The sequence below is a fragment of the Clarias gariepinus genome, chromosome 16 (genome assembly GCF_024256425.1).
Source record: "Clarias gariepinus isolate MV-2021 ecotype Netherlands chromosome 16, CGAR_prim_01v2, whole genome shotgun sequence".
Taxonomy (NCBI): domain Eukaryota; kingdom Metazoa; phylum Chordata; class Actinopteri; order Siluriformes; family Clariidae; genus Clarias; species Clarias gariepinus.
The window spans coordinates 20,434,633-20,459,387 of NC_071115.1; the positions used below are offsets into that span (position 1 = coordinate 20,434,633).

At 35.9% G+C, this 24,755-nt stretch overlaps 1 protein-coding gene and 1 long non-coding RNA gene across 3 annotated transcripts; both read right to left on the reverse strand.

Annotated features, from left to right (window-relative positions):
- Positions 1-12,005: 12,005 nt before the first annotated feature.
- LOC128544953 (uncharacterized) lies at positions 12,006-14,599 on the reverse strand. Of its 2 annotated transcripts, XR_008365820.1 has the most exons (4): positions 14,552-14,592; positions 13,335-13,486; positions 12,962-13,047; positions 12,006-12,333 (listed from the first exon to the last, which is right to left on the reverse strand). It is a non-coding gene; the product is annotated as an uncharacterized LOC128544953 (long non-coding RNA). The 2 variants fall into 2 exon arrangements; XR_008365821.1 differs by lacking the exon at positions 13,335-13,486 and having other exon boundaries at positions 14,552-14,599.
- A 1,854-nt stretch (positions 14,600-16,453) lies between these two features.
- LOC128545005 (dexamethasone-induced Ras-related protein 1-like) lies at positions 16,454-17,852 on the reverse strand. The gene is made up of 2 exons (XM_053515322.1): positions 17,582-17,852; positions 16,454-16,974 (listed from the first exon to the last, which is right to left on the reverse strand). The coding sequence occupies exons 1-2, from the start codon at positions 17,850-17,852 to the stop codon at positions 16,454-16,456; spliced, it is 792 nt and encodes a 263-aa protein (XP_053371297.1).
- Between the last annotated feature and the right edge of the window lie 6,903 nt (positions 17,853-24,755).

Here is a 24,755-nt window from a genome sequence, read left to right on the forward strand (position 1 = left end):
TTTAGAACTATGTTATTGGAAATTATACTTTAAGTAGTAAGGTAATTAACAAGGCATACTTAATTAATCTTTGCTTTCAATTTATTTTTAGAATATTTAAAAGAACAAATATATTCAAAATAAATCACGTAACAATGTACAGAAAGTGTACATTAGAATACAAATGTGAATATACTGTAATCTCAGTATATTATCAGTTAAATTTAAATGTACTTATTCATGCTTGTATTTCAGTGCACTCTTGTTTTTGCACAATAAATCTCTCTAACATTTGTGCTCAAACTTGTTTTTGCGCACTGAAACTCTTCTTTTGTGCGTTTACAAAACTCTCTTGCATGCACTCAACATTACAAAACTACACCGAAAAAATATCCAGCCTGAACTACTTAAAAAAAATTAGGGTAACTTATTGCATAACATTGCATCAGATAATTATGTAGTTCAAACAAGACTATTCTTTGTATTTACTACTTACATTTCTTTATGTAAAAAATATTTTTTGCTAGTAAAGTCTACTTAATGCAACCACGGGGGGGCGCAATCCAGTGTCTTCTTGTGCCAGTCCCAAGTCTGGATAAATGCAGAGGGTTGTGTCAGGAAGGGCATCCGACGTAAAACATTTGCCAAATCAACGATGCAAATCAAGAATATAATTCCCATACCGGATCGGTCGTGGCCCGGGTTAACAACGACCGCCACTGGTGCTGTTGACCTACAGGGTGCTGGTGGAAATTGGGCTACTGTTGGTCGAAGAAGGAGAGGAGGAAGGCGTGTTCGTAAGCAGAGAGAGAAGAGGAAAGGCAGGAGTTTAGGAGTGATAGTAGGGACTTTGAATGTTGGGACCATGACAGGGAAGGGAAGAGAGTTAGTTGATATGATGCAGAGAAGGAAGGTGGATATACTGTGTGTCCAGGAGACCAGGTGGAAAGGTAGCAAGGCTAGAAGCTTAGGATCAGGGTTCAAATTGTTTTACCATGGTGTGGATAGGAAAAGAAATGGAGTAGGAGTTATCCTAAAAGAGGAGTTTGTAAGGAATGTTCTAGAGGTGAAGAGAGTATCAGATAGGGTGATGAGTCTGAAGCTGGAAATTGAAGGGATAATGTTCAATGTTGTTAGTGGTTATGCCCCACAGGTAGGATGTGAGTTAAAAGAGAAGGAGAAATTCTGGATTGAGTTAGATGAAGTAATGCAGAGCATCCCCAGAGGTGGGAGAGTGGTGATTGGTGCAGACTTCAATGGACATGTTGGGGAAGGGAACAGAGGTGATGAAAATGTGATGGGCAGGTTTGGTCTTCAGGACAGGAATGTAGAAGGACAGATGGTGGTGGACTTTGCAAAGAGGATGGAAATGGCAGTAGTAAATACTTTCTTCCAGAAGAGGCAGGGACATAGGGTGACATATAAGAGTGGAGGCAGAAGCACTCAGGTCGACTACATCTTGTGTCGACGTTGTAACCTGAAAGAGATCAGTGACTGCAAAGTGTTGGTAGGGGAGAGTGTAGCCAGACAACACAGAATGGTGGTGTGTAAAATAACCCTGGTGGTGAGGAAGGCGAAGAGGACAAAGGCAGAGCAGAGGACAAAGTGGTGGAAGCTGAGAAAGGAAGAATATTGTGAAGTCTTTAGGGAGGAGTTGAGACAGGCTATGGGTGGTCAGGAGGTGCTTTCAGTTGACTGGACAACTACAGCCAATGTGATCAGGGAGACCGGTAGGAGGGTACTTGGTGTATCATCAGGTAAGGGGAAAGTGGACAAGGAGACTTGGTGGTGGAATGAGGAAGTCCAGGAGTGTATACAGGGAAAGAGGCTAGCTAAGAAGAAGTGGGACACTGAGAGGACTGAAGAGAGTAGACAGAAGTACAGGGAGATGCAGAGTAAGGTGAAGGTAGAGGTGGCAAAGGCCAAACAAAGAGCATACGAGGACTTGTATGCTAGGCTTGACAGTAAGGAGGGAGAGGTGGATCTGTACAGGTTGGCAAGGCAGAGAGATAGAGATGGGAAGGATGTGCAGCAGGTTAGAGTGATTAAAGATAGAGATGGAAATGTACTGACAGATGCCAGGAGGGTGATGGGAAGATGGAAGGAGTACTTTAAGGAGTTGATGAATGAGGAAAACAAAAGAGAAAAAAGAGTAGAAGAGGTGACTGTTGTGGAACAGGAAGTAGCAAATATTGGTAGAAGTGAGGTGAGAAGGGCATTGAAGAGGATGAAGAGTGGAAAGGCTGTTGGTCCTGATGACATACCGGTGGAGGTATGGAAGTGCTTAGGAGAGGTGGCAGTAGGGTTTTTAACAAGTTTGTTTAACAAGATCTTGGAGAGTGAGAGGATTCCAGAGGAATGGAGGAGAAGTGTATTGGTGCCAATTTTTAAGAACAAGGGAGATGTGCAAAGCTGTGGCAATTATAGAGGTATAAAGCTAATGAGCCAGACAATGAAGCTGTGGGAAAGAGTAGTGGAAGCTAGGTTAAGGGCAGACGTGAGCATTTGTGAGCAGCAATATGGTTTTATGCCTAGAAAGAGTACATCAGATGCAGTATTTGCTTTGAGGATGCTGGCGGAGAAGTACAGAGAAGGTAACAGGGAGTTGCATTGTGTCTTTTTAGATTTAGAGAAAGCGTATGACAGGGTGCCAAGAGAGGAGCTGTGGTATTGTATGAGGAAGTCTGGAGTGGCAGAGAAGTATGTTAGAGTGGTGCAGGACATGTATGAGAGCTGTAAGACAGTGGTAAGATGTGCTGTAGGTGTGACAGAAGAGTTTAAGGTAGAGGTGGGTCTGCATCAAGGATCGGCTCTAAGCCCCTTTTTGTTTGCTCTGGTGATGGACAGGATGACAGATGAGGTAAGACAGGAGTCCCCATGGACTATGATGTTTGCAGATGACATTGTGCTCTGTAGCGAGAGCAGGGAACAGGTGGAGGAAAATTTGGAGAGGTGGAGGTATGCTCTGGAAAGCAGAGGAATGAAGGTTAGCCGCAGCAAGACGGAATACATGTGTGTAAATGAGAGGGACCCAGGAGGATCGGTGAGGCTACAGGGAGCAGAGGTAAAGAAGGTGCAGGATTTTAAGTACTTAGGGTCAACGGTCCAGAGCAACGGAGAGTGTGAAAAGGAGGTGAAGAGGCGGGTACAGGCAGGTTGGAATGGGTGGAGAAAAGTGTCAGGTGTGTTGTGCGATAAAAGAGTATCAGCGAGAATTAAAGGAAAGGTGTACAGGACAGTGGTGAGACCAGCGATGCTCTACGGTTTAGAGACTGAAGAAAAGACAGGAGGCAGAGTTGGAGGTAGCAGAGCTGAACATGTTGAGGTTCTCTTTGGGAGTGACAAGGATGGATAGGATTAAGAATGAGTTTATCAGAGGGACAACCCACGTTAGATGTTTTGGAGATAAAGTCAGAGAGGCCAGATTGAGGTGGTTTGGGCATGTTCAGAGGAGAGATTGCGAATATATCGGTAGAAGGATGCTGAGGTTGGAACTGCCAGGCAGGAGGTCTAGAGGAAGACCAAAGAGGAGATTTATGGATGCAGTGAGAGAGGACATGAAGTTAGTTGGTGTGAGAGAAGAGGATGCAGAGCATAGGGTTAGATGGAGGCAGATGATTCGCTGTGGCGACCCCTGAAAGGGAACAGCCGAAAGACAAAGAAGAAGAAGTAAAGTCTACTTAATTTTTTCTAGTTAAGTCTATTTAATTTCGCAAGTAAACCCTACTTAATTTATTAATTTCCCTAGTCATTCTTTTGGTCCATGCTCTACTTAACTTTAAGAGTTTCAAATATGTATTTTTAATTGAAATGTAACTATTTACTGTAAATAGTTACTGCACCCTAAAAAATGCTGGGTAACTATTGGACTAACTAAATGCTGGGTTAATTTAACCCAGCAAAATGGGTTATTTCTTTAAACCCAGCAAAATGGGTTAAATATTCAACCCAAATGCTGGGTCGTATTTAACTATAATGCTGGGTTAATTCTACCACATAAATTGGTTAAATGTTCTACCCAGATGTTGGTTCGTTTTAACTGGAATGTTGAGTTAATTCTACCTCACAAATAGGTTATTATTATTTTCATGTTTTACAGTGAATCTGTAAAAAAAAAAAAAAAAAAAAAAAAAACTACCCACGTCTATTAAACAGTTAAATTACTTTGATATACTGGTCTATTACAAAAAAACTTCCAAGTTTTGCAAACCATACATATATGCAATAAACAACATCCTATTAAATGTTCATAGAAAAAAACGTTTATTTTTCAAAAGCACAAGAACAGATAATCAACAGCGACATAATTACTATACTATTACTCACAAGGGCAGAATGGAGTAATAACACAAATAGGCTGAGGCAGCTTCTACAGAGCAGGATCTCTTTGTGACATTAGATAACTTTTTTGCAGAACAAAACTATCCAGCCCTGGTTCCGTTTTAACATACAAACACTGTCTATGACTCTTCAAGTAGGCCTTGCTATTTCATAGCGACATTACAAAAAGTCCTATACAGGAGCACACTACTTTAAATAGTTAATGTCAAAAATATAAAATGCCTTGAAGCACACATCAACCGCCCCAAGTAGTGTGCATTGCTCCAGAGCCTGTCCCATCAGAATGATGAATGCCTGAGAGCAGCGCTGGTCATCATCTCCCAACGTCAGGATGTACAGTAGGGGTACGGCCTTGACACTTCAGCCTGCTGGAGGTATTCCACCATGTTGGTGCCAACCTTGGAAAGAAATGAAAAAAAAGTTAAAAATTTGTTGAATAACAAAGATTAAACTGAATAAGACTATTAATTTAATGTGTAATAGGATTTATACTAAATAAAAAAAAAATGACAAAGCTAGGGTATAGGTAACCTGAAACAAAAACATGGAGACAGCTACTACCAAAAATAAAATAAGCAAAATAAGCATGGCTTTTGGGATAAAGCTCATATATATATATATTACCTAGCAGATGCATTGTCATAGCTGGTGTCATACTGGCACATTACAATCACCCAAATATTAATACTTCCATCTAGTAGTTATCTGTACAGCTGACTGATAGTTAATTTAGTCTGAGTCACAAGCAACTTTGGTTAAAGAGGGCTACCTGGTTAGCTTACATGCAGCAGTCATATTTGCATACTTGCCAAAGGGGGAAAGGTGTAAAATATTGTTATAACTCGGGAGAAACGCGGCGACTTTTGACCGCAGAGTAAATTACTAGCTAGTGAAAAACGGGAGGGTTAGCAGGTGTGTATATTTGTGAGAGGGTCAGTGTTTTGTAACACCCCAGCATTTTATTGTCTTAAACAGTGAGATTAATAAAGTTCTAATGTTAATGTGGTTGCTAACGCTAGCAACCTAACTAAATGCTAGCGTCATGCTAATACTACAGTTACAGTTTCGTCACCCTGCAAACATTTTACAGAGAAAGATAAAAAGCTCAGACATCTTATCTGTTTCCTTCATACACAGCTGGGGTTCTTTGGCTAACTATAGCAGCTATTGTCAGCAAAATTATCTTACCTTAGACCAGCCTGAAAGTTTGAGTGTAACCTTAACACGGTAACAGTAATAAATGTTATATAAAGTAATAATTTTTCAGTCATATGTGACTTAGGTGAGTGAACATGTGTATACAGACCTTGTATTTAACGTCATTTTCCCTTAAATGAACCGTCATCAGCGGTGTGGGAGCTCAAGAGAGACACGAAGCTCTGACTGACAGCCGCTGAATCCATCGGTGAACTTTGGGGGAGGAGCCAAGCAAACTTCAACCCAGCAGCTGGGTTACACAAAAACTACCCAACTCTCTGTAAATAACCCAGAAAAATGACCCAACAGAGGCAACCCAGCGTTTTTTAGAGTGTGTAAATTATGTAACTAAGTTTCCACATTATTTGGAGTGGGGCCTACTTTGTTTTATTTTTAAATGTCCTAGTGTCATTTTAAAGTTATATATACTCACATTATCTAGTTAGGCATTTCTTATATATTATAGTTAAAATACCAGTTGTGTAATTTTGTACTTTGAAATGCAACTTCATTCAGCACAAAACTTGAAGTAAGAACCACCCTAAAAAATACTGGGTAAACATTGCTGGGTTAATTTAACCCAGCAAAATTGGTTATTTGTTTAACCCAGCAAGATGGGTTAAATATTTAGCCCAAATGCTAGGTCACATTTAACTATAATGCTGGGTTAATTTCACCCAGCAAAATGGGTTTTGTTTATAGTGAATCTGTAAAAAAATATATATATGAATAAAAAAAAATGTCTATTAAACAGTTAAATTACTTTGATATACTGGTCTATTACAAAAAAACTTCCAAGTTTTGCAAACCATACATATATGCAATAAACATCATACTATTAAATGTTCTTAGAAAAAATATTTTTCAAAAGCACAAAAACAGATAATCAACAGCAACATCATTACCATACTATTACTCACAAGGGCAGAATTGAGTAATTGCACAAATAGGCTGAGGCAGCTTCTACAGAGCAGGATCTCTGTGACTCCAAATATCTTTTCTGCAGAACAAAACTATCCAGCCCTGGTCTCATTTTAACATACAAACACTGTCTATGACTTTTCAAGGAGGCCTCGCTATTTCATAGCAACATTACAAAAAGTCCTATACAGGAGCACACTGCTTTTGATAGTTAATGTCAAAAATATAAAATGCCTTTAAGCACACATCAACCGCCCCAAGTAGTGTGCATTGCTCCAGAGCCTGTCCCACCAGAATGACGAATGCCTGAGAGCAGCGCTGGTCATCATCTCCCAACATCAGGATGTAGGGGTACGGCCTTGACACTTCAGCCTGCTGGAGGTATTCCACCATGTTGGTGCCAACCTTAGAAAGAAAAAAATGAAAGAAAGTAAACATTTTGTTGAATAGCAAAGATTAAACTGAATAAAACTATTAATTTAGTATGTAATAGGATTAATACTAAATAAAAAAATGACAAAGCTGTCCAATAAGACAGGGTATAGGTAACCTAAAAAAAAAAACATGGAGACAGCACCCATCAACAATAAAACAGCAAAATAAGCATGGCTTTTAGGATAAAGGTTTTTTTTTATGTCAGACTAGTTGATCTTGTGGTCTGCGTTGATTTTAAGCTAATTACCGAAATTAACGGGAGGTTAGCAGGTGTGTATATTTGTGAGAGGGTCAGTGTTTTGTAACACCCCAGCATTTTATTCTCTCAAGCAGTGAGATTAATAAAGTTCTAATGTTAATGTGTTTGCTAACGCTAGCAACCTAACTAAATGCCTGCGTCATGCTAATACTACATTCGTCAATTCACCATCTTCGTCACCCTGCAAACATTCTACAGAGAAAGATAAAAAGCTCAGACATCTTAGCCGTTTTTTTCACACACAGGTGGAGTTCTTTGGCTAACTATAGCAGCTACTGTCAGCTAAATTATCTTACCTCAGACCAGCCTGAAAGTGTAACCTTAACACGGTAACAGTAATAAATCTTACGTATAGTAATAATTTTTCAGTCATATGTGACTTAGGTGAGTGAACATGTGTATACAGACCTTGTATTTAACGTCATTTCCCCTTAAATGAACTGTCATCAGCGGTGTGGGAGCTCAAGAGAGACACGAAGCTCTGACTGACAGCCGCTGAATCCACCGGTGAACTTTGGGGGAGGGGCCAATCAAACTTGAACCCAGCAGCTGGGTTACACAAAAACTACCCAACTCTCTGTAAATAACCCAGAAAAATGACCCAACAACGGCAACCCAGCGTTTGAGTAGAAAAAACAACCCGTGCATACACTCCTGAACATCCACAGTTCCTTCAAAGTGCACTTGGTTCTGAATCCACAGGTCGTCTTCTGCTTGTTAAAACTTTTTGCACACGAGGTGAACAGAATGCTCCAAAGATTTGTTTCCGACCGCAATGAGGCTTTGGTACACTTTTAAATTGATACGGGGTTTCCCATGCTTTTTCCATGGGAAGGCAGTTTTATTTAAACAGAGTAAAATGAACAAGATTATTGCTTGTGTCCACTTAAAAAGATTGTCAGGGATTACGTAAAAAATATATGTTAAGGAAAAAATGCACATTGTCTTGTATTCTTAACAAATGCAGATTAAGTTCTAACTTAGATATATTTATGTAAACGTACAAACTTGATTATTTATTGTTGAATACACAGATTTAATTATGCTACATTTACAACATCTCAGATTCATTTTTTTCAGTGTATGTTTGCTCAAATTGTGGCAGCATTGTAACCCTGCTACACTACCAGTCAATCAGAAACTGGCAGAGGGCACATTTTTACTGCCTGTTTCTGATTGACTCTATTGTCCTCCATTATTGATTTTGTCTTAATGGCTGGTATGCTTCATAATTCCGTGCATTAGTTTATATTGTTATTATTTATTTTCACCAGCATAAGGTCAATTTTGTTTTTTTGTTTTTTCTCTGTAACACAGCAGATGTCAATTTAGCATTTTGCTCATCCCACATTAGAAGTTTGATCATTAATGGCTTGAAATCACAATGATATTCTAATCTTAATTACTGTAGCTACAATGTTTTTTTTACATTCATTTTTTGACATATCTAGCATTTGCCATGGTTTGTCTTGTTTGCAGAATGAACATGATCTCCTCAGGAGAAAGCGACCTACGCAGTGGAGAGTTTATTGTGCAGCACACAAAAAACATGGCTTAAGCAACTTGATGAAAATTTAAAGAACATTTCAGAAGTTGGGACTGTCATCACTGATCATCAGGAAAGGAAGTGTGTTATAAACAAATCCCACAGTAGCATACTGGTTAAGAGGACAACCTGCTCATTCAGACACCTGCGAGGGTTTGAGGAAGAAGCAGCATTAGTTCGGCCATTTGTAAACATATAAACAATAGCTTAAAAAACTGCTCAGTCTTACGATAAACAAATGGTTAAATGTCAGTGTAGAAAAGTGGGCATAAGGAAACTCTGTTTGCCAGTGATTGTAAAACTCTTGCCTAGGTTACTGTTGAGCAATGTAAGTTACTGAAAGATCTAAAGGAAATGGAGCAAATTAATCCTCAAAAATAATAGATAATAGATAAAACACAGACACAGAGACACACAGTGTTTTATGAGTTAGCAATCCACCCACTGTTACTATAAATAGCAGTACCGTGTTTGCACGGAAATTTAGTGTCATGTTTAATTTTAGTTACATGGCCAACAAAAATTAACCTTCCCCTATCCCAGTCTTCTAATAATAAAGTACTATGGAATATGAAATTAAAATAATGATGGAAAGTTCATCAGCGCACTCAAGGTTTGTCTACACATTTTAATGATATCCTAGTAATACTTTAGTTCCAGATCGATGGTAATGGTTTCATGAATTGTTTTAAGCTGTCAGAAGAAAGAAAGAAAGAAAGAAAGAAAAAAATTTACTTAGATTATTTGGTACAAGAAATCCATAATGATTTGCTTCATGATTTAAACCTGCAGAACAATTGTTATTGTTCCTGTGTGTCTTCTTGTTGTCCTTGTTCTTCTCAATAATCAGAGTTTTACTGTACTGCTTGATGATATTACTGTGCTTGGTTGATTGGCCAACCAACTTTTCTAACCTGAACCCCATAGAGTAGTAACAAGATGAGAAACGCCTGACCCAACAATACAGACAAGTTGAAAGCTGCTCTTAAAACAACCTTTTCTTTAATAATGCCTTAGCAATACCCCACAATGACCTCCAAGAAGTTTATTTAAAATCGTTACAAAACCCTGAAGAAGAACTGCTATTAACCAGAACCTGAGCTCAATTTTGAGTGTCATGGCAAAGGCTGTGAATACTTATGTACATGTGATTTTTTATTTTTATTTTATTTATTTTTTTAAACAAACCTGTTTTATGTTGTCATTGTGGGGTATTGTTTGTAGAATTTTGAGGAAAATAATTAATTTAATACATTTTGGAATAAGGCTGTAACATAACAAAATGTGAAAAAAGTGAAGTGCTGTGAATACTTCCCGGATGCACTGTATTTACTCAGGTTATCTTTTTATAATATTAAAACGTGTTTAATTATCTCAATCATTATAAATATGCAAAAGAATGAAAAAAATATATGTAATTATATGTAATACTTATTAATGGCACGGTAACTTAGGTTTATTAACATACATTAAAAATATTTTTGGGCAGCATATTATTGTAAAATTGTGGTTAATATTGAGTGATTTAGTAAGTACCCTGTACACAGTAGAGTAGTCCATTAAGTTTGTTGATGTATTCCATGCATGTTTCTCTTATCCCCCACCCTATCAAATAAAAATGTCAAGGCTATCTGTAAACACATCTGTCTCACAGCAGTCAATGTTGATTCTGTTGTCATGACAAGTATGTATGTGCTCTGATGAGACATAGATCCAAGGGAGCTGAGTGTCCACTTGTCTGTATGAAGCATTGCAAGCAAGCAGCTTTTTATCAGTATATTTGTGGAACGCGACTCAAAGGTGGCACAAAATGTCAAGGCAGTTAGACATGGGGTATGTTACAATTAACCTTGACTGGACAAGGTCTTTCTGGGTGTTTAAAGAGAAGGGCAAGTTGAGTAGTGAGCCATGGTCATCATAAAAGGCAAGCAGTCGCTTAAAATTTAGATATACAGTGAGGTCAATAAGCATTTGATCACCCTGTGATTTTGCAAGTTCTCCTACTTAGAAATCATGGAGGGGTCTACAATTTTCAGCATACAGTAGGTGAATTTCTACTGTGAGAGACAGAATCTAAAAAGAAAAATCCAGAAATCACATTGTATGATTTTTCAACTATTTATTTGTGAATTACTGTGTCAAATAAGTGCACAGTAATTCTGTGTCTTCCAACATGACAATGAACCAAAGCACACAGCCAGGAAAACCAAGGAGTGGCTCTGTAAGAAGCATATGGACTATTTAAGAGCAAAATAACAGGTCTTTGAGGGTCAGAAATCTGGCTGATAAGCAAGTGATCATATACTTATTTGACAAAGTAATTCAAAAATAAATTGTTAAAAAAATTATACACTGAAAAAAATGACACTTTGGATCAACTTTAATTTGTTACAAGCAATTTCTTTTTACTTTTTCTCAAATCAAATGTCAGAATACTATTTAAGGTTTAATTTTGATTAAATATAAATATATTTGTAAGTTTTCCCAAAGCAAAAATAAATTCATCCATCCAAATTAAAAACAAAAGTTGTAACAATGCCTTAGGCCAGTAAAACAAATTTTTCGACTTTGTAAGAACTTGATTTTCACTTTAGAAACATTTAAAATTTTTAATTTAAAATACACTGAAAAAAATGATACTTTGAAATAACTTATTTTTTTTAAATTCAAGTTGTTACAAGCAATTTTTTTACTTTCTCTCAAATCAAATGTTAGAATATTATTTAAGGTTTAATTTTGATTAAATATAAATGTATTTGTAAGTTTTCCCAAAGCAAAAGAAATCCATCGATCCAAATCAGAAACAAAAGTTATTACAATGCCTTAGGCCAGTAAAACTTATTTTTCTACTTTCTAATAACTTGATTAGAAAAACCTAAAATTTAACATTATATTTAAGTTTAGTGTTAACCTTGAAAGAAACAACTTACATTCATGTAGTATAAAGTAATAGGAGTAAATTATAGTAGTAATCTTTTTCATTATTCTCAAGTTAAGAGTATGATTACGTACAAACTTAATTTTATGAATTATACATAAAAATCAATATATAGTCTTTTTCTAAAATAAATAAATTTAATTATCTCTAAGCCAAAAAAGTTCATTTATGTAGAGAAGTTACATTTATGAATAAAGCAACCTTTAAAAAAATAATTACGTTTAAAAATGAAGATAATGAACACAGAAGTTCTCCTCCAAAAACATTTATTACCATCCTTGAAACAATACATTACCTTTTCTTTTTGTTGTACTATTATTTCTCCAATTAAAAGATAAATGTAACAAAAATAAAAAATAAAAATCAAACAATGCAATTTTATTAACTTAATTTTAAGAACTGTATAAACCTATTTACCAACCATGTAAAATCTGACAACTGTTTAACAAATAAAGTGACCAAAATTTTATATTTTACTGTCAATAAGCTATACGTTTCCTAAATATTTTCTACAGGGCCACAAATGTGTGTTTGAGTTTACCAAGATAGCTCAAGTTTAGCGCATAGATGAGGCCAAACAACATGGAACATTCATGTGTGACTGATGGAAACTCAGTAAGTCACAATCCCGATTTCATGTAGTGGTTGAAGACAGTCCTCTTTCTACCTGAGGACAAACAGGGTTATTTCTGCCTGAGCGTCATCTTTCTGAACAACCTAATAAAAGAAAGGACATTTGTTAGACAAGTTGCTATATTTGGCAAAACAGTGTCTGATGTATGCATGTATAAATAAATTAATGCTCCCTATGAGTGCAAAAAAACCCAAAAAAACACCTAGGATTATGGTGCATCAAGTTAAATGTAATTATGGCAATGAATAGACCGAAACAACTGGCATACATATACACACACACATTATATTGCCAAAAGTACTGGCTCGCCTGCCTTCACATGCATTCAGTATGAACTTGAGTAACATCCACTTCTTAATCCATAGGATTTAATATGATGTTGGCTTTTTGCAGATATAACAGCTTTTGTGAAGTCTTTCCACAAGGTTTAGGAGCATGTATGTAACTAATGTTAATACATACTATGATTTAAAAAAAATAATGGCCCTGTGTAAAGGTTGTGCTGCAGCTAATAATGCCAATGACCTCATATTTGTCAATATGAAGGGGCAGAGGTAGTTGTGTAGTTTTTGGATGTTGGTATACTGAACCTCACATGTTCAAACCCCAGCACCACCAAGCTGCCACCTGGACCTTTGAGCAATGCTAATTTATCAATTCAGTAACATTTTTCAGTTCTAAGGTTGAAATGCCTTATGAACAAATGCTTACCAGTGCTTAATCAGTTGGTCCACATCTTCCACTAAATACACCATAAGACATTTCAGGAGATACTCTCATACATTCACCTCCAGGATCTGGGCATTTAAAAACAAACATAGTATTGTTGGTTATGTTAGGCTTGTGAAGCGTGATAAAATAAACATGGCAGACATTGAAACCTGTATTCAGACAGCATACACTAACCTGTGAACAAGTTAAACTTAAATGTTTTATTCTGCTAGTAATTTAGTGCATCACAGCCAACTTGATTTGGATGCCTTGCTCAGCTCCTGTGGCTTCACTTCACAATATTATATATATATATATATATAAATATAATTCGACACCAAGCTAATTTCTGCTTTTTTGAGCAAGTACATACCAGATCAAGAACTTGAAAATGAAGATTATATCTCTGGTATTCTCTCTGACAAGTCCTCCCTTGTTTCTGATTATCTCAATGAGTTTGTAGCGTTGCTTGTTCAAGAAAACCAGCAATCTTGCTTGAAGTGGAGCAGTTATAATTCGCAGAAACTCATTACAAAAAAAAAAAAAAAAAAAAATTGGATTGGCTTAAGTTCTTAGCAAATCTTAATTACAGTATGTACAGAAAGAATCCCCCCCCACACACACATCTTTAAAATAACTGCATTCTGTTGCTTTGTAAGTACTCACTACTTATAATACAATAAACCAATGAACATAATTCAGTTTCGCAGGATAATTGAAATTATTCTCTGATATTACCAGATAATTCAACTACTAATTTTCAGTGCTTCATTATTTTGAGGGAGTTTATTTTAGGATAATTAGATTACGCTGACATTTACTAAATTCACAGCAATTCTATTGTATTATTTCCATTTCAAAATTTATCCACATAATGTTTTTATTTGTGAATTCTGGGACTTGATTTCTGCAGTATGGGTAAAATAATGCCCTTTCAGAAAAGCTAACAGACCTGTAAACACAAAAGTGAAAAAGTCACAAAAATAAATGTGAGTTTTATTTCACATTTAATTTACATGGTTAATTTAATTGGTCGACTTGTGGACTGTTGTACTTGTAGTAACGTTAAATCAACATGTCAAATTGCTGCCAGTGTTGGGGATTATACACTGAAACATTAAAAACGTGTAATAAAGTGTTACCAGTATGTCAGGGACATGTGGTAATGCCCCGTTTCATACGAGGGAATATAGTTTTAGAGATATTACATTACTTACACATTGGCACGTCCAGAAGGTTTTAAACATAACTATAAGTACACTACAAACAGCACTCACTCTAAATTGGCTTGTTATATGTTTAGGTCACTTTCCTATCCATTTTTACGGTACTTAAATATGATTAATTTCATGTTATTTGGCACAGCCGACTTGGCGTAGGTGTTTTTGAAAATATCCGCGTTGGTTAGCTAATGCTAATGTAGGTCATATAGGTGTTTTTAGCTGGTAAACACACCGGGACACAAAATGCAATCTAGCAAACACAGACGCAAAACTCAATCTACAAAGTAGTTGTCCCTGACATAAATCATAAATTTGCTCATGGAAGATATACATTTAACATAGAAATGACATGAATTTGCTTTCTTACCTGTTGTTTTCTTTGAAAAACTATGAGCGCCAGCAAACGTGATTCAGTCCGCGATAACACTACGTCATGAGGTCACGTGACACGGCAAACCTTTGGTTTGCAGCAGAAAGGTCGTTTGAGTGAACGGATTACATTTAAGTTTAAACAGGGGCTGCGATGTTTGCTTTTAAGCAACATAAAAATATCAGTTTTGTATAGGAAATCAAAAATTTTAATAAGATCAATGTGGAAGCATACTTTGTATCAATGACACAGCAGTTTCACTTTTTCAGTGTACAATGTGATATCCGGATTTTTCTTTTTAGATTCTGTCGCTCACAGTGGAAATGCATCTATGCCAAAAATTGTAGACCCCTCCATGATTTCTAAGTAAGAGAGCAAAATCACATGGTGATCAAATACTTATTGACCTCACTTTTTATCTGAAATGAAGACATATATACATGATAATTGTTACCACACAGATGTTGATGATTTTCAAACTACCCCACCACGTTTTATTTTTAATTTCCTACAAATTGAGATTTGCCAACGATTAAAATTTTTAACATATTTTTCAACTTACAGTTAAGATTACAGTTATAGTTACAGTTGTTGTAGAATGTCTGCAAGACTACCTAGTTCTTCTTTTCTCTATAAACTTGCTATAAATATTAGTGTTCCAATATGCACAGGTGCTGGAGCTCCTGCCTTAGAAACCTATGAAGTGATCTACTAGAATCTACTAGAAGTACATATACTTTTTTACTTTTTAACTGTGTCTTTCTCTTCCCATATGAGTAGATGAAGGAACGGATTGTGGGTTGGATCAGTAAAATCTATTATGTGAAATCAAAATAAATATCCAATAAATAAAAATATTGTGTTTAGGGTAACCTGTAAACTGATCAGTCATAAGACTAAAAACATTAGGTTTAAAACTTAAAGTTACCATTATGTTTTATGAAAATCCTCATTTGGGTGATTAGACAGCAGGAATTGATCTGCAGTCATACTAAGAAAATTAAATCAGTGAAATATTTTAAGCAGTTAATATTCTTTATATTGAAACAGCCTTTTTTAGAATTTTACTAAACCAAACAACATGACTGACATTAAATATGCCATTTTTATGTAAATATATGGGGTATAGAATAGTCAAGTTTGTATCTTATGTATTACACAACAATACCTATTTGCAGCACAATATACATTTGCAGACCTTTATTCCAGATCTATAAAGCTTCTATACTTTTTGTAAACAAACAAAAAACTAAGTATGGAAAAAACAGATGCACTAGGTGCACTACCTGTATTCGGAAATAAACCTTATTTAGTTTTTTTAACTGTATTTTTTTTTTTTTTGTTTTGTTGGGCTAAAAATGCCCTATAATGATAAGAATAGAAGATATTTCCAAATGTGGTCTCTCATATATTTTGTTTTGCTAATGGGTTTTGTATAGCTATTACCAACTATACTAATAATTAGGGTTAATTATAATCAAAATCATCAAAAGAGACTTTTTATATCATCTTTTATTTTTGTAACAAAAGTAAATGATAAAAAGTAGAATAAATGTACATTTATGTATTTTGTTCATAATGCCTTAAATATCAATTTCACTGCATTAAAAAAAATGAAATACTCTGTATTGAAACTGTAAACAAGTCCTCAAGAATCACAGCGAACTTTTCAGTCAGGAAAGGCTTGTTGGCGAAATGCTTATAGCAGTTTTTTTTTTTTTATCTGTTACTTGTTTGTTCACAACCACATGGTAAAACCCTGACCTGAGTTCTGGTCCCATTAATTGCGGGATATAACCAAACGTGGCATGTGTTGCCATTTTATAAAGCAAAACGGCAGAACCAACCTGTATTGTCACGTCGTTCTGAGTGTTCAAATACAGAGTACACTAATCGTGTTTAGCATATGACACAGCGATCCTTGGTGCTTTGATGTAAGGCTTTCTCCTTAACGTACATGAGGTCGCTGTGTACACTTGGCCGCCTTGCAAAAGGAGCGACAATACCGTACGCATCACCACCATCCTTAAACTTACGATGGCGCAGGCATTTTCTGTGCAGCAAATCACCACACTGCAGCGAGATCTTTCGGTGGCGATCCGGGCTCATCTCATGAGGCAGTTTGGCAATGGTAAAAAGTGTGTGAAACATGACATACACATTTGTGTTGTGCTTGGCTGATACTTCGAAATAAGCACAGTGCACATCCCCCGCTACCAGTCGTTCAACCTCATCCTTTGAAACCTCACGGGTGAACTCACGATCACACTTGTTGCCACAGATGATCAGTGGCACATTGATGCTCTCCTTTGTCCTGGTTTTTAGGCCTGACTTAGTCTCGAAGATTTGCCTTTTGAGTTGCTGCACTTCCTGAAAAGAGGCTCGATTGTCCAAGCTAAACACCAGGATGAAAACATCACCTGAAAGTATGGTGAACGATATTTTAGTCATCATACACATGCATAAGGTTTCTCATGCAAAAGGTGCATGTGGGCAGTTGTATTCAAACCGTTTGCGGTATGCGATCCTATTCATGTTTAGTATGAAGTATAATGTAGTAAACTATTTAGACACTAAACTTTTTTTACTGCGCTGTACTAATTCATTCTTCCATCAAATTATAAAATTAAATTCTAAGGACTGAATCCACTGCATATAGGCACATTTTAATTGTGTGTGTGTGTGGGGGGGGGGGGGGTATTTAACAGTTAGGTGAGGAAGGAACAACATGATTAAGGGAGTGTAGTAAATTTTCTTTCAGCTGCTTCCGTCAAGGGGTTGCACAGCAGACTATTCGAGAAGCACAGAACTAGGCAAAGGTATTAATACATACGAAAGTATCAATAATAATAATAATAATAATAATTATTATTGTTATTATTATTTTTAAGATTTTTTAAATTAATTATTATTATTATTATTATTATTATTATTGGTACTTTCAGCCCCTACTACTACTACTACTAATTTAGTAACATTCCGGTTCTAATTTACACTGTTATCGATCAGCTAGAGATAAACTCTTACCTGTCAGGATGGAGAGTCTCCTTATGGCTGGAAAGGGATGGTTTCCGGACGTGTCCAGGATGTCAAGCTGATAGACGTCTCCGCGTATGCTATAGAACTTGCGGTGGAAATCCTCGATGGTCGGCGTGTAATGATCATCGAAACGCTCGTTAAGGAAGCGAGAGATGATTGCCGTCTTACCCACTTTGGTGGATCCGAGCACGACCATGCGATAGCAGTTCTTATCTGGAATGTCGAGGTCACGCTCTGGCAGAGACATCTTCTTACTCATGACTTCTGCATGCGTACACTCAGATAATCATCCGGAGGAGTTTCAAACAGATCTCAATGGGGTTCGTTTGTGGTTGCTGACACTGTAAATCCGTGGTGTATTTATAGAAACAAAAATGACAATACGCCTCCTTTTACCTCACCGATGACGCAGCCAGACTTAAAGTGTGTGTGTGTGTGTGGGCGGGCGCGCCTAAAGGAAATTAGATAGATAATTAAAATACTCCAAGGGAAGAAACGATTGGTGATAAGCAAATTAATTTTATTAAACTTGCTTATAACTTCAATGCAGTCTAAGACAAAATACAATTAAACCCAGAGGGAAATGCCACTTTTTGACTGCAATCTCATGTTTTAACCAAAGCAATTCTTACTTTAAAGCACCATGTCTTCAGTTGTCAGAAAGTTTCTAAATATATTATATATAGTTAGTGCAAAAATGGCACTGTTTCATGCTAATTGAACCCTACACTACTAAGCCATCCCAGATAGCACAACTTTGTTGGCCCAAAATATTAATAACCTTTTGTCAGTGCTCTGACATGGGCCAACGATAGTTCAATTCAATTCAATTCAATTTTTTTTGTATAGCACTTTTAACAAGTGACATTGTCGCAAGGCAGATTTACACAATCAAAAGAACTATTTAAGTTTGTATGGAATATGAAAGTATATGAATCCAAATTATAAGATTGTCCCTGATGAGCAAGCCGAGGACGACGGTGACAGTGGTAAGGAAAAACTCCATGAGATGGTAATAGGAAGAAACCTTGAGAGGAACCAGACTTAACAGGGAACCCATACTTATTTGGGTGAAAACGGATAGCAGGGATTGATCTGCATAAAACTATGTGAGACTGGAAGTTCAGTATAACAGTTGATGTGTTAAATTAAATGGAGACCAGTTTGTTCCTGGAGGCTCAGGTAGACTGTAGTAAATTCCAGTCCCGAACTATTGAGCGACTAAAGTCACAGGTACTCAGAGCTTAGCTGTCTGCATCAGTCGAGTACAGGACCGTCTTTGTGGAAAAGTGGAACCATCCCCAGTCACCACACGCATCCCAGGCAGACCACACGGGGCATCCATGCGACGAGATTTCCAACCAGAAGCAGGAATCCAGGACGAGTAAGACAGGGCCAGGGGGCAGAGGAGGTCTGGATCTGCCTCTTTGCTCCTAACTACAGTTGGTTTAATATTACTCCTAATGAGATGTACAGGGGTTGCCAATGAAAATGAAACGCCTGGTTTTAGACCACAATAATTAATTAGTGTGGTGTAGGGCCTCCTTTTGCGGCCAATAAAGCATCAATTCGTCTTGGAAATGACAGATACAGGTCCCGCACAGTGGCCAGAGGGATTTTGAGCCATTCTTATTGCAGAATAGTGGCCAGGTCGCTACGTAATTCTGGTGGAGGAAGATGCAGAGTCACCTGATACAAAAGACAGTCTGAGGCAATGGGTAATTTGTTTGTATGCATTTATTTTTATCCACCTTGCTGAGAGAAAAAGTGGTTGTACTAGGTATTCATTTTGTAGTTTATCATCATAATGTTTACATGTATTTTCTTAGATTGTACAAATAAAATTAATAAATAAATTTCTGAAGATATAAATGCATTTTCTTATTATTAGCGCTGATGAAAAGAGTCTAATTTAATTTCCAACTTTGCCATTATCTACTGAACCAACATTGTGCCAACGTTTTGCCAACCTATCTTTGGCACCACCAATAAGCCAATGTTGGGCCAATGGACAAAATGATATTGGGCCATTCACTGATGCCAACATTGGCTCAACGTATGCACAGCCGTTCTTGAAATTGGGGGTTTGACCTTCAGAAACATGTGGAAATGTTGGATGCTACAGTCTAGTACAGAATAGATGTACACCTATTAGAGGATATTGTCAATGGTTGCTGTTTATACACCTTCTTGCCAAAACAAGTCACCATCAAAGTTATCTTTTAATCTTTTACCATCAAATTTCTTTCAATCAGAAAAAAATTGCTTGAATTGGGTTCATTATTAAAACCAGAAACGATTGTGCTGAATTGTCAAATGTGGTGGGAAAACAATCATGAATGACAACGATTGGGTCACTTAAATGTTTAATTAATTTGTATTCTAAAGAAATGGAATACATGGAAGTAACGAAAGTGACCTATGTTTTGTAAAACATTTTCTTACACTGTTGTATAAGAGCATTTCTACACACACAGTATGAGGAGAACACACTGTTGATTGTGTAAAGCTGCTTTGGGACAATGACAATTATTAAAAGCGCTATACAAATAAAATTGAATTGGATTGAATTGAACACACAGCATTTGAACTAACTATTCGTGGCCTAGGAAAACAGCTTGTTAGTGAATTTTATTGGAGAGTTCAGGGGTTGGGCTGAAACAACTGGTGGCCTACCCGGATGGCCTTATGCACATGCACTAAGCAGGACCCCACCGCCATTTCTCGTTCAATTGCAAGTAAATGTTCAGGAACTAAAGTGAATTTTTTCACACACACACACACACACACACACACACACACACACACAAAAAAAAAAAAAAAAAAAAAAACATGAGAGTGAACTGCAGTAACAACCATAAGGTCATCTTGTGTTCTCTCCTCTTCATTTTTTAATGTCAACAGTTATGGTTAAGCAGTAAGGTAAAGTTGATGTCCCAGCGTCAGGACAGTATAAATAAATAAAATAAAATTTTCAGTGAGTTAAGGTCCGAATTTCTTGTTTGTGTTGAGCTATTTAAAATTTCTATAGCATTTTGTTGCATCTGTGCATATGATCTTTTATCAATCAATCTTTAGTAAATCTTCATTCGCATGCTGCTGGGCTATAAATTAATGTAAGGAGGACTCTGGTTCCTCAGTTATAATGTGCTCTCAGTTTAGGTACTTTACAAATCCTTACCTCAGACCGCTGCCCTAACTGTCAACCTTTCAGAAAAGCTTGGAGTGAGATTCTGAAAATAAGATCAAAGGACAAAGAACAAAAAAAATGTAAATTTTGTATGGAGTTTAATTATACAGACAACAATCTATTATTATTTATATTCATACTGTAAGGGACTAACACACTTAATTAAGAGAGAATACAAAAAACACGCTACTGTATATTATGTGAAATGCAACACTCTTGTGGGAGTCGTGGAACAAAGAGAATGTACAGTATGAGGGCTCCTTCATACACTTGTACTCACAAATCTTTGATTATAGTCACAAAAAACAAAAATACATAGATAAAAAAAACAATTATACACACATTTAACTGTGTAGTCAAAGTGATATTAGTGTTTAAAACTACTTGAAAAGAAGAAAAGCAAAAATGGATATTATATATACTGTATATATATATATATATATATATATATATATATATATATATATATAGGCCTATAGCATTGTATTGAGTCATTCTTGAGAACTGGGACAAAATGTTTTTATTTTTAAAAAATAAGCAAAAAACTTTTTTTGAACATTTTACTGTTTAACAATACTTATTATTATTTAAAAAAATTTAATAAGTATTGTTGAACAGTTAGGTGTGGGTTATCAAACCATGTTTTGGAATAACCTACCAATTGTTTTTACCCAAAAACAATAAAGTAGTTATTAGATATTAATAAACTGTTCCTTAATGTAAAGAAATGTAATATTTATTTATATAATTGTGTGGCTGGTGGGTGGTCTTGCCCAAATTGCCCATAGTGTGTAAAAAAGCATGTGTGTGTATGTGTGTGCCCTGCGAGGGATTTGCACCCTGGTGTACCTTGCCTCATGCCCTAAGTCTCCTGTGATAGGCTTTAGGCTCCAGTTTATTTAGGACCATACAGAATAAAGTGATATAAATTATATTATATTAATTATAAATTAATATTAACTGGAAATTAACAGACTGTATTGAAAGTATTGTAAGTAGTAAAATAAAACACAATTTGGATGTAATTTTACCACTGTCACACAATAAGTGTGAATTTATCAACAAGTCATAACATCATGTCAGGTCCTTCTTTCCATTAGCTTCATTAACTTAATCTCAGTTAAATTTGTTGCGAAACGCAGACCTATAAGAAGCTAAAACTAATTATTTAGCACGGGTAATTCATTCTTTTTTTCCGTTTAAAACGCTAATAATTATTTATTAATAAATGAAAAATTTATTAGCGTTTTAAATTAGGATTAGTGGGTAATCCTGAATGAATTTACATGGCTAACTGATATTCACACTTTTAAATACACTGAGAATACAGCAGCTGTCCAATATGTAGCCCATAAGCCAACAATGAAATATACTTAAAAATCCAGATAACTCTTTATTTAATTGTTTTATTATAACATTGATAAAATATATTAAGTTTTCTAAAAAATATACTCAATTAAAACCGCTCACATTGATTTGTGTCTTAATGCACATGGTCTCTGCGGGGTCAAAGAACATTATCACATGTCTAATTTCCTGTTTTGGTATACCAACCAGGATAAAGTAGTATAGAAGAAGAGTGAGTGTACCAACCAGGGGATGCTGCTTTGGGTTCTAATTTTGCTAGCAACCAGGAAGAAATTGCCTCTTTTGCTAAACAAAACAAAGCAGAACTACCTCCCCCTGAGCATTTTAATTGACTGCACACTTGAGCTTGACTCTGAACACACCTCATGCAGATGTCTCCATTATGGCTGTGACAACGCATGTTATAAGATCATTTTGCTATTAAATGCTTCTCTAATAGCCATTAGCACACAGGCTCTGACTATGCATCATGCAGAGTGAAAAAGAGGCCACTCTGTAGTGGCAGACATAAACAAACACAGCCCACACATATTAATGTTATGACACAATGTACTTCTTTTCGCTGATCCTATACATTGGAGAATAACACAAAAGTGTCTTTTGTGTGCTTGGGCTTTAGTGAAGTATTAAACATCTGGCTTATCATACAACATAGTACTCAGAAGTCTTTGCAACACATGGGGCTCTCATCATGTGTGAGCTATAAAAATTTTTTTTTTTTTTTTTTCATTTATCTTATTTAATTTTTTAAGTAGGTTTTTATTTAACCTCACAAATAAGTTATTATTATTTTTATGTTTTACAGTAAATCTGTAAAAAAAAACTACCCATGTCTGTTAAACAGTTTTAGAAGTTTTGCAAACCATACATATATGCAATAAACAACATCCAATTGCAGAATGGAATAATAGCACAAATAGGCTGGGGTAGCTTCTACAGAGCAGGTGACTTCAGATATCTTTTCTGCAGAACAAAACTATCTAGCCCTGGTCCCGTTTTAACATACAAACACTGTCTATGACTTTTCAAGTAGGCCTCGCTATTTCATAGCAACATTACAAAAAGTCCTATACAGGAGCACACCGCTTTTTCACATTTTCAGCATGGCCAGTACCATTTTTGTGACTAACGGCATTACGTAAATACTTTATTTTTTATGACGAATGCCTGAGAGCAGCGCTGGTCATTATCTCCCAACATCAGGATGTAGGGTACGGCCTTGACACTTGAGGTATTCCACCATGTTGGTGCCAACCTTAGAAAGAAATGAAAGAAAGTTAAGAATTTGTTGAATAACAAAGACTAAACTGAATAAGACTATCAATTTAATGTGTAATAAGATTTATACTAAATTTAAAAAAGCTAGGGTATAGGTAAACTGAAACAAAAACATGGAGACAGCTACTACCTAAAATAAAATAAGCAAAATAAGCATGGCTTTTGGGATAAAGCATTTTATTGTCTCAAACAGTGAGATTAATAAAGTTCTAATGTTAATGTGGTTGCTAACGCTAGCAACCTAACTAAATGCTAGCGTCATGCTAATACTACAGTTACAGTTTCGTCACCCTGCAAAAATTCTACAAAGAAAGCTAAAAAGCTCAGACACCTTATCCGTTTCCTTCATACACCGGTGGGTTTTTGAGCTCCAGCTCCCCCTCGCTGGGAGAGGGTGCTCGCTGCAGAGCCAAATGGGAGGCTGGAGCTCTAGCTCCCGCTCGCTAGCTCTAGTGGGCGGGGCTTGAGACGGTATCAAGCGCTACCAAGTGGATGTTAATGTCAGTGCAAGTTCAAACATAATGGAAGTAAATGCTTATCTTTCTCTAATATTTGTCATGATTATGATTTATTATTTTCAGCATGGCCAGTACCATTTTTGTGACTAACGGCATTACGTAAATACTTTATTTTAATATTGCTTTATTGCCCACAAATAGTGTAGTTTTACGCAAATACTTGATAAGAACATTACTCACACTATATATATATATATATATATATATATATATATATATATATATGTGTGTGTGTGTGTGTTTCTAATACCTTTTTAATCGTTGTATTTATGTAAGCTTGTCTTATTTACTACTCATAAGGATGAATAGTTTCCTCACTTAAGTCGCTTTGGATAAAACCGTTTGCTAACTATCTCTGCACCTCTTTTTAATTCATCAACTATTCTAAAGCATCTGATTAATAATGTAATAAATAATAATAATAATTCATTAAGTTTATTTAGATTGAATTTTGACTATAATTTTAAACAGACTCCACCCTCATGTGATAGGCTACACATTATGCTATTTTTTATGTTTTATTATTATTATTTTAAATGGAAATAAGTGGTCCAGTAGCCTAAAACCAGCCATGCAACTTCATTTAATGGTCACATACTCCACTGCCCGACAAGTTTTTTGCTGGATTTATTTGTTTTTGTTAACCTAAAACAGGAAAATGTGCATCTAAACACAAAATAAATCTAAAATTTAGATAAAATGTCATAATAAGAAGTCATAAAATTATAAATATATTTCAAGAACACAACACTTCTTTTCACACAAGATTTTAATGGTATAACAATATATTAAAATAAATAAATAAATT

What these genes read in the sequence shown, in the direction of transcription:
- LOC128545005 (XM_053515322.1), bottom strand. Translation starts at nt 17,852, where the DNA reads ATGAGTAAGAAGATGTCTCTGCCAGAGCGTGACCTCGACATTCCAGAT. An exon ending in GAGACTCTCCATCCTGACAG is followed by an intron (nt 16,975 to 17,581) that starts GTAAGAGTTTAT and finishes CCATACTTTCAG; the next exon opens with GTGATGTTTTCATCCTGGTG.